This window comes from Salminus brasiliensis, chromosome 5, assembly GCF_030463535.1.
Source record: "Salminus brasiliensis chromosome 5, fSalBra1.hap2, whole genome shotgun sequence".
NCBI lineage: Eukaryota > Metazoa > Chordata > Actinopteri > Characiformes > Bryconidae > Salminus > Salminus brasiliensis.
Window position 1 is genome coordinate 21,464,141 of NC_132882.1, and position 10,799 is coordinate 21,474,939.

Sequence of the window (10,799 nt, forward strand, 5' to 3'; positions counted from 1 at the left end):
GACTACATTATCTATCTTTCTACTGTGCTGTTGGAGCTTAGCGCTATTACTGCTGATTACAGTCATTCAATTTCTACAGTACAATACCATTTATACCAAAGTGAGCCAAACTGGCAATAAGCACCAGGAGGCGTATGTAAGAAGTGTACCCCTCTGGCCCTGCCTCCTGCCAAACTACTGTTTCTGTATAACCACAGATTAAGAAATTTAGCATAATATTTAAGGCCAAGGCATGAAACCACAAAGACAAACAAGAAAAATAAAAAGAACCGTGTGTCATACTATGTTGGACTGGTCCTGTCCTCAAACTTGTTTAGTGTGCTCTTGTTTCTACTGTAGTGTCTATTTGGTGTATTTTATGTATTGTAAAACAAAATAAATAGAACAAAATGTTGCCTACCCCCCCGCCATTTATTGCATTTTTAAATTTGAATTATCCCTATCCCAAGCTATATTGAATTTAATTCAATACAATTTGAATGATGCCATTTAATGTTGCTCTAAAATGAAGCTTTGCTGCCCTCTAGTGGAAACAAATAATCTATTCCTTCATTAAACCATTTTCTGTCACTGTCACACAAAAACCTCAATCCTTCTTAATTTAGTTAATATACAATATAAATATAAATATACAATATAAAGTCAATATTTTGGAGCATTTCTATTGGTCCACTCATTTTGAAATGTTGACACAATGTAAAAAAACAATGGCTAGATTCACATTGTGTCAAAGTCAAAAACGGAGATTGGAGGTTTTTGCCGGACAGCAACGTTTTACTGCTGACATTACTTAACATAAACAGACACAGAAATAAACAGATGGATTAGGGACAAACATAAACACAGATGAATTCATGGAAACTACGAAAGGAGCACAGTACATTTGAAATTTTATAATGTAAGGTTAGTATAACAATTTTAAGTGGTAAACAGTTAAACCAAATTGTTTTGCTTTGTTTAATGGAGAACATGCTTACTTAACATAAAGAGCACCCTGATTTCAAAATTAGTTGCACATAGGTTAAGCTTATTTTTCCCCTCCAATATAACTTATTTGTTTTTGACTCCTCTCCTACTTGTGCATTAAAAGACAACATGATAAATACAGAATGATGTTTCCACATGGTGAAACAACAGTACAGTAATATCGGCTGCTGACAGACCCACACCACAAGAAATTGTTTTTTAAGTATAATTATATTTTCCATCTGTTTTAAATAACTAAAAATAATTGCCCTCTCTGTGCAGTACACAGATTTACAAGTGTCTTTTGGACAAACAGATAGCATCCATGAGAGCATTTTTAAAAGCAAAGAGGAATGTATTTTTCTCTTTGTTCAGTTTGTCGTACATGCAGCACTAGTTCATTAGGGAGATGGGTAGACAGACGAAGTTCAGCATCAGGATGCAGAAAGTTGGCTCCATCATCAGGTAAAACCCCAGTTCTTCATCCATAACTTAAGAGCGGCAAGGCATGCTCCAGAGATGATTCTTCAGTTAAAATAAAAAAAAGCAAAAAAAAGCAAAAAAAAACCCCCAAAAAATACTGTCAATTCCCTACATCCGAATAGTCATCATTATAGGAACTCCAGCAGCTTGTGTTTTAGTCATTTTGGTATACACTATGGAAAAGTAGCTGCTGAGGACTGGCGATAGTGGTGGTGGTGCAGTTGGGCTGTTTTCCACCCCCTCTCCGACTGAGCTCAACATTAAATGAACCCTGGGAAGAGATGCTGCAGGAGTAGAACGACGCCCACCAGCAGCAGGCCACAAAGGAACAGTACCAGCCATACTGGAACAGATCCTGGACACAACAAAGACAAAACCACACTAAATACGCAGTTGCATTTTAATGATTACAAGACTGCTCCATAAATCCACTGCATTTAAAACATGTTTTAATTATCAGAAATAATAAGAAAATATTGTCACTGTAATGCAAAACCCTTCTCCAAAATGGCAAATTTACAGGAGGAGAAAAAAACCCTTCTGAACCTTCATTGGAAGTCAATATAATCAATTTATTCCGCTTTTCTATTGGTCCATCTATCATGGAATTTTGACAAAGTAAAAAGTAAAGAGATTCACATTGTCAAAGTGAAAATGCACATATGTATAAAAATATGCATATGTTTATACTGTACGCCTACATACAGTATAAACTGGTTAAATAAAGTACTGCATGAATGAATAAGAACATGTTCCAGACAACCACAGTAGTAGTTAAACCAAAATATTCCATACAATTTTACATCTCGGCTTAGTTATTAGGTGCCTATATGAGCTGCACAGTGAAAAACATGCACAATTAGGGGTCACATAAAGACTAAAATATGGGTAAAATATAAAACAGATGCTTTGACACTTGCTTTCGAAGTGTGTGCTGTCCAAATACCAAAATATTTCCTAAATACAAACAGATACCTTCATTGGAACCATGTGAAAACTATACTTACTCCTGTTGGGCACTGCATGTAGCTGACAGCGACTGTCTACAGCCACACTCAACACTGCCACTTCATTATTTCCCTTTACAGGTTTGCATTTGGGGGCATCAGGCAGGAATGCCAGGTCTGTCACCACAATGCCATGAGATTCCTGTACATAGTACAGCTTCTGCAGGATCCAGGAGAAGAGATTATTTAGATAATATTACTTATTCCTACTCCAGTCTATTACATTACTTTCTGCATACATGTATGCATGTGGTTACCTGCAGAGAGAAAGCAATGTAGATGGCTACTGATCCTGTGATTGTGCCAAGGCCAAGAAATGTTCCGGAGTCACTTCAGAGTAAAGATGAGAATGAATACAAAACAGTCACAAAATATAAATCTGCCATAATAGTTCATAAACATGATAATGGAAGACTTCATCCCTACCTCACACTCAAACAGGAGATCACTTCATTGCCACATGTTTTAGTGAGCAGAGGAAGAAAACTCTTTCCATCCCATTTGGTGAGGTAGCATGGCAGCGGTTTCCGCTCGCGTTTGTAAGGAATCTGGACAGTATATAGTCTTAATGCATCTTTATGGTCCTCAACCTTGCCAAACCTAAAAAATAAACATCAAACACAAAATTGTTTGGGTAAAATTATTACAATAATAATAATAATGAAAAACAAAATAAAAGTTCCTTTTGCTAACGGAATACCTAAGCAATTTTCAACCTAATTTCTATGTGCCACAGAAGCAGCATATGTCCAATGATCATACAGTTATTATTAAACGTTTATAATTTATAAACTATTTAAAACAAATTTATAAAGAAATACAAAACCTGTTGGTTCAAATCACTCTTATAACAGAAGGAATGGGTAGATGCTAAACTAACTGCTTAAAGCTGTGCGGCTGACTCTGAATCAAGAACAGAGAACAGTCCATATGTAACTAGGTTTAAAAAGTGGTGAAGGGCCGGAGAGAAGCTTTATGGGTTCTGCGCCACCTTACACTTAAAAAAAAAAAAAATATGTGACTGCTTCCAGTCGTGTTGTAAATCAATAGCTGAGGCTACTAACTCTTTCTAAATACACCAATAAATTAAAACAAGAGTTAAACTGAACCAGAGAGAATGCAGATTGGAACGGTGGGACAGATTAACGCAAAGATCAATGTTAATTCATTCCTCATTCCTTTAAATTGTTATCAGCTAGGTTTGGTTAAAAACCTTGAGAAAGAGACTCTTTGTTGAGTAGTTTAATGCAGAAAAACAATGTGTAGAAAAGGCTGTGCTAGTTGTGGTGTTCAGTTAAACTGATGTTCACATGGACCAAGTGGGCAGGTTTTTTTTTCTCCGGTCTTTAGTTTATACAGAGATGTGATGTGGTTAACATAAAAAACAATCAGCTACAAACAAAACAAAACAAAACAAAAAAAACACTCTGCTCCTTCTCCGTTTTTCAAAACCCATGCCAGCGGATCAAACACTCACACGCTCCGCCATCTGAATCTGCTTTTCACACTGTGTTCACAATTGAGCTCTGCGCAGCGGTAAAAAACGTCACGCACATTTAAAACTTTTGTGCGAAGCGCTTTGGCCAAGACAAACTAGCCTTTTGTCCATGTTAGAGGGACTTCCAGACATGTCAACTGCCCTCCTGTTGGCTGTGCTGAAGCAAAATGAAGATTTTTGAAAGAGGCAGGGAGCTCTGTTAATTGATGCAGGCTGAAGTTTGATAGCGCTATTATTCAGAGCCAGACATGACGCAGTGACCGCGAGAAAGGTCTATATAGAGAAAGCCGTCTCTGGCATTGCCACTCTGAGGTTGAAATGCTGATACTGCACCATGTAATTTTGATGCAGCAGCATGAGACCTCTCACCAGTGTTACAACTTGCAACCCAAATCATATTTGTGTAAAGTCCTGTAACATTACTCTACCACCCCAGTCCACATGTTTCTTTTAACCTTAGATGTCGGTACTGCATCTGTTAGCTTGTCCAGAAATGCACATGTACAGTTATTCATGATGGGGAGCTGAAAGCATGATTTGCTTTCACTGCAGTGGATTAAAAGTGAATTACACTCCCCAACTGTAGGGGGAGCCCAGAAGCAGAAAACACAGATTCTCACACAACACTGCTTTAAGAACAAGAAAACAAATATTTAAATTGTGGTAATTGCATGATACACACATGACAGACACATTCTGTTGACAAAAGCTGGAGTATATGATTATAAGACTTGTCAGGGACTTACCGACATGACTGATAGCGATACATCTTCTCTGTGATATGCGGCATGTTTTCATGCCAACATAGACCCAAGGCCAGCTGATCTCCGCTCCACACGCTACATGTGAAATCCCTCCCTACTGTCACGATGTGCTGAAAAGAAAAAAAAAGAGACACTTGGGGTTACTTACCTGTGTCTTTTACAAATTATTACAAAGCATGAAGATCATCATTAAAAACATCATGTCTGCATATATGACAGATCTATTACCATATCAATACCTTGTTATCAGGGCTGATGTCCAAGTCCTCCATTTCATCTGTATGAGCTTTGAAGTTCAACTTCTCCTTCAAGGAGGGATACTGAAAGAGGAGTAAAGGACTGGCGTTAATATGCAGCCGTGAGAGCAGCAATCAGCTGAAGTGACTCCGGGCCTGTCTAAGCACGCTCACCTCCCACGCTCGGAGATAACCATCGGCCCCTCCCGTCAGCAGCAGCTTCAGGTCAGAGCTGAAGCGAACGCACTTCTGCACCGGGTCTTGGAGGCTGAGGTCCGACTGCACCGTTCCAACGTTCTCCACCAGAATTTGCAGTGACTCGTCCTTCATCTGAGCCACATCCCCACCTCCATTCTGACCTTTTCCCCCTCGTCTCCTGGGACCTCCTTGTTGCCCAGCTCCTACCAATTCAGTATCATGAGACATGATTACTCAGAGGACTAGTCCTTTAATGAGCTATTTAAAAAAAAATACTTAAAATAAAAAGGGGGAAAAGGTACAGACAGAGCATTACTGAACAATTAAGGACATCAGGGACTTCGCTTACCAACACATCAATTATTATCGGATTATGAGATTATTTAAGTCATGTAAACAACAGATTGAAGCTGTAATTAGATTTTAAGAAACAACGGGTTATTATATTAACCAGAGAAGAGCTGCCCTCAAATCACTCACTCAAAATATCTACTTATTTAATTTAACAATAATATATAACAAAAATAAATTATCATTTCTATGTTGTGTATTGCATGACACAACATGCCCTTATTTGGTGATATCCTCACTGATCACAAAGCAACCACAAAGATACAAACATCATCATTCAGAAATAACCATGATGAGTCGAACTGACTTGTGTACAGCCGGACCTTTCCCATCATCAGATTACTCATAATTTATTAGTTAAATTTTTGAAATCCAAAATCTAATTATTGCAGTTATCAGATTAGTTTGTACATGTAAACACACTCATTGTGCAGAAATCTAGTTTGCCAGCGTATATCTACTAACCATCCTTTCCAGAGGTTGATTGTCCCTCTTTAGGTGTGCGCTGCCTGAAGCGCATCAGGCTGCAGTTGCCATCTTGTCCAGCAGCTATCACGTCTCCTCCCAGTGCCATGTTCATGGTGGCGCACGCCCCCGTATCATGAGAGTGCAGCAGAGTGGCGCTGTGCTGGCTGCCAACCAGCTCTAGACTGAGGAAGTGCTGTTGACCAAAATTTAAGAGCATACATCTTTACCACACACACCAAACATATCTTTTTTGGATAATAATAGTAAGTAATTACAAATAAGTTTTACAAAACAAATGTTGTAGAATGGAAAATAATGCATAAATAAATAAATATTAAGTTAAATAAGATGCAGGTAGGGGTCCCACAGATAATTAGACAGAGCACTGTATACATTTACATTTACAGCATTTAGCAGACGCTCTTATCCAGAGCGACTTACAAGGTTACCCATATTACAGAGGTGGGTCAGTGTAGTGTTAAGAGTCTTGCCCAAGGACTCTTATTGGTGTAGCGCAACATAGTCACCCAGACCAGGAATCGAACCCCAGTCTCCCACATGGTGTGGTAGCTCAGTGGCAGGTAGTGGTGTTATCTGTTGCGCCACACCAACCGACATCATGATGCAACACCAAATATCCTCTGTTAGTTCACGGATCCATCATGCCTAATGTAAAATCCACGTTTTTTAAGCATTCATGTTTCCATTGAAGTCTAAATTTTCCAACAAATTTTCTCACCAGCCAGTCTAACCATATACTTTGTAGCTATGTAGCTCATGTTGCATATTTCCACATTGATTTCAGTCTGAGAAATTGACATCCTTGTGCATCTTTGATCATGTTAACATTAGATTGTGGATCTTTCCTCCATTTTTGTTATATGAGTTTTTTTTGTTTGTTTTTTTTTTTTTTTTTTTAAATCAGTGCCTGTATTTACTACATAACACTTCATTAAGCCTATTGGGTAATAAATGGTGCATCCCGATGCCCTACACTGAAGCATTTCACCATTATCAGGGGTTACATCAAGTTAAACAAATATCATTTCAAACATACTGAATGTAATGTTTCTTGAGCACACATTTAATTAACATACGTACCACTCCATTCTTAATTCCTGTCTTGGACGCTCCACCCCCTCCAGCAGTCAGAATGAGTCCAGTCTTGGGGTCTATTTTAACAGTGTATAGAGGGAAAGGGGCACGGTACAAGTCTGGTACTTTTCTCTTGCCCATGGTTTCCTCTAATCACTGGACTGTCACAGTAAGTCTCTGTTTGAGGGGAGAAAAATACAACCAAGCTGAGTAACAGAAAATGAAGTGATGAACCTTTGCAACTCTGTTACAGCCTTTGGATCATTAATCTGTCTGGTCAGCCAGTATTATAGTATTATAATAGAGGATTATCATATGTGGTTCAGATGCAGCCTTCTCCAAGCTCTCCCCTTTCTTACTTAGTGTCTATTCTTTATCTCACACTCCCTTATCCTTCTTTCTCTGTGTATTCTCTATCTCCAGTATTTCTGAACAAACATCAGGGTCATCAAATCCAAAAACAGGGCAGCTTGTTCATATTTCAGTTTACAAAATATCAGCACTGTTGCTCAAAAACCTTGTAGCATTTTCATGTTTTTGTCATGACAGGAATCTAGCTAAGAAAACATTTCCCCTCTCATTTGGAGATACAAGCCATTTCGGGATATCTAGCTATGTTAAGGCTGTCACTATGTAGTCCTGTCAGTTTGGTCACCTACTGTTGGATTTCAACACTGCAGTATTGAGTACAGTGGCTTGCACCTTTTAGCTAGATTTAGATTTAGCTAGCTAGCTAATCAGATCCAGAAGTAGCCTGAGCTGATCTTCACAAAGCAGTCCTGAATTGGGGGGCTGATCTCGCATCGCTTCCCTCTGTATCACTGAGCTGGTTTGCTCTCACTGCTAGCTGGCTAAAGCTAGCTATCTGTGTCTGACAACTGCCAATACTAGCTATAATTTGATTTTATCGCAAGCCATTACGTAAACCCCAAATCATCCAACCTCACAAGTTACTTTAATAATATAAACTCGTTAAAGCCCCAAAGCTGCCGCCCAGTGTAGAAAACGGACAGGTGCTAGCTGGCGTTAAAGTTACTGAGCTGGCTAGTGCAGTGTAGTGCTAACCGGCTAGCTTACGTTAAGTAGATCTCTGTGGTACGTCTGAAACAGATATCCTGCCTGTAGGAAAGCTTACATGTAGATTTCACACGCTTTCATTAAATGATTAGTTATTAAATTGGATGGATAGTCCATCTCTGACTCAACGCTGCACCGAAAAACATCAGTATTTGGCTGCTTCCTTACCTACACGTCAGCGGCTCATATGCTGCGCATGCTCGTTTGATGTTGGGCCAGTCCGTTTTTTACCGTAATGTATCCAATAAATCCGCAACTACGGTGTCAAAAAGCCTGTAATAGACGGTCTTAGCTTTAGTAGTAACTTAATACAGAGATGTCTAATGACATTCAGGTTGTGGTGTTTAAAATATAAATCTATAACATGCATCCATGCATATTAATAACTTTATTAGTTATTAGTTTTTTTAGTAAACCTATGTTACAGAACACACTGAGCCTAGTTTGACTGGGCCATAATTTATAGAGTTAGAGGTTAGAGGTAGCAAATATTCTTGGAATAATAGGAAATTAACAATATGCACACTGTCCTTAAATGCTGCTCTTAGCTTGTTTGTCCTGTTTTGGGTTTGATTTTTGTTCCAAGCAACATGAAGCTAGCAGTCAATATTAGCTGTCAGAAGCCTATATGCCACCCTGTCCATGTCCCAGTCCAAAATCCACTGACGCAAAAATCAATAGCATACATATCAATAAACCGAGCAAAATGGCAGATCAGCAGACAGATTTATCAGTGATAAGCGAGGCTTGGGGTTAGGTCATGATGTCACATTCATGGCTGGGTAAGGGCTGATGTGTTTTCCAGAACTGCAGGGGAAGGATGACGCGATGTTGATGTGTTTGTTGCTTTATAAAGGGCAGCAGTCCAGTCATTGATTACTAGGTCATTAGAAGGTTTCAGTGGAATAATCAATAAGGGCCTGAGGTGGTGTCAGTGGAAGCATCCGGTCTCAGATACTGTGACACTGTATGTGTGTGTTTGTGTGCGTATTTTTAATCGGAAATAACACATATGACGTGTGAATTGAACACAGCAAGTGACATTCCTTACAGAGTCTTTCATTTGATTGTACAGTGCACTACAAAAATCAGCAGACGTGCCGCAGAGGACAGTCCTAGGTGTTGCTGGGCCTCCATAATGTTGCACTGCAGGTGAAGAATATAAGTACTATACACTATAAACTATAAATCACTGTACAACGTTAAATGGGCTGCAGATCTACGGTACAGGAATGACAGAAATGACATTTTTTTGTTCCCATTGAGAATTTGAGAACTACAGCCTCAGTAGTTAATCAAACACAAAACGATATTTTCAGCACACCTTCAGAACACCTTACCAACTGTGAAGGGCTTGGTCTGTCATATACTAAATGGACAAATGACCTACTAGATCTACTAGATTTTGGAGCATTGCTGTGGTGATTTGATTGCATTCAGCAACAAGAACATTACTGAGGTCAGGATGTTGGAGGATTACCACCCCACCTCATCCCCAACTCCACAACTCATCCCATAAGTATTGGATGAAAGACCATCATGCCAGAACACAGTTCCCCTGCTCCACAGCCCAGTGCTGGGGGACCCCTCTTTAACCCATGCCTAGCATTAGGCAAGGGGCCAATAGGTTCATGTTTATCTGCTCCAGAGAGTCCTATTCTACTGGCAATACTTCTGTACAGGGATTAGACAGGCTGTGTGTATGTGTATTTGTACCTCTGTGTCATACATACAGTGTACTTTGGGATTGCGTTGATTCCTGTGGCATTAGCAACACTGGATTGGAATGGAAAAAATGGATTCCAGAAAATACCAGTAAATCCTAGATGAAAACTGCCAAACTGAAGATGATGGCTTCTACAACAGAATCACGATCCAAAACAGATCTTTATTTACATTATTGAAAATGTGTGGATAAACAAGTTGTGCTTGCAGGACAACCCAGGAATATTAGAGTTAGGGGGCTTCTGAAAAGAAAAATTGGGTAAAAAAAAAAAAATACCAAACAAGAGGATTGAAAAACTTCCTGCTTTGTGATCAGCAGCCGTCAGAGAGTCGGAGAGAGCACAATTGGCCATGCTTTCTCCGGGTAGGTAGATCACCGCTCATCACTGTTAAGCCAGGGTGGCCGGCACAGGCATCTGTTAGCTGGTGTGGTGGAGCTGGGGACCCTGCGCTTTCCTCCGAGCATGGCGGCTGCCTGGTGATGCCACATTGGTGGCTATTTGAAAAGAGGCAATGGCTGGCCTCACATTTATTGGATGAGACAAATCCTTACCCTCCTAGTGTCGTGAGCATTGCAATTGGATGGGTTAACTGGCAGTACCAACTGGGAGGAAAGGGGAAAAATTCAACAACAACAACAACAATATATGTTTTGTTTGTTGTTGTTTGATTAAATGTGAAGCCTGTGTTCACTGCTTCTCAATTAAACAAAGAGAAAATGTATCATTTGGCTTGAACGTCCACACACAACTGTATTTGTACTGTAAAATGAGAAACTTGGCAAAGGCACTGTTTTACAGTCTGCAAGCTTTTCATGTACTTGTTGATACTCGTTGAGTATTTTTCTGTTTGCAAACATGGTTATTTATGACTAAATGAATCATGGACGCTGCCTGTGTGCCACTTTTGCATCATCATGCATAAGCCCCCT

General features: G+C 39.5%; 1 protein-coding gene across 2 annotated transcripts; it reads right to left on the reverse strand.

Annotated features, from left to right (window-relative positions):
* Positions 1-873: 873 nt before the first annotated feature.
* Positions 874-8,353, reverse strand: preb (prolactin regulatory element binding). Of its 2 annotated transcripts, XM_072678836.1 has the most exons (11): positions 8,312-8,329; positions 8,144-8,185; positions 7,073-7,243; positions 5,969-6,164; positions 5,129-5,355; positions 4,958-5,038; positions 4,701-4,828; positions 2,883-3,056; positions 2,714-2,786; positions 2,457-2,616; positions 874-1,804 (listed from the first exon to the last, which is right to left on the reverse strand). In XM_072678836.1, exons 3-11 carry the CDS (start codon positions 7,205-7,207, stop codon positions 1,710-1,712), a joined length of 1,269 nt encoding a protein of 422 aa, XP_072534937.1. In that variant the 5' UTR covers positions 7,208-7,243; positions 8,144-8,185; positions 8,312-8,329; the 3' UTR covers positions 874-1,709. The 2 variants fall into 2 exon arrangements, with proteins under 2 accessions (XP_072534937.1, XP_072534939.1); XM_072678838.1 differs by lacking the exon at positions 8,144-8,185 and having other exon boundaries at positions 8,312-8,353.
* Between the last annotated feature and the right edge of the window lie 2,446 nt (positions 8,354-10,799).

Bases quoted from the DNA above. Each gene is read 5' to 3' on its own strand.
- preb (XM_072678838.1), bottom strand. From the start codon at position 7,207: ATGGGCAAGAGAAAAGTACCAGACTTGTACCGTGCCCCTTTCCCTCTA. The intron at 4,829-4,957 runs GTATTGATATGG...TTTTCTTTTCAG, and splicing joins ACATCAGCCCTGATAACAAG to CACATCGTGACAGTAGGGAG. The intron at 3,057-4,700 runs GTAAGTCCCTGA...TTTATTTTTTAG, and splicing joins TATCGCTATCAGTCATGTCG to GTTTGGCAAGGTTGAGGACC.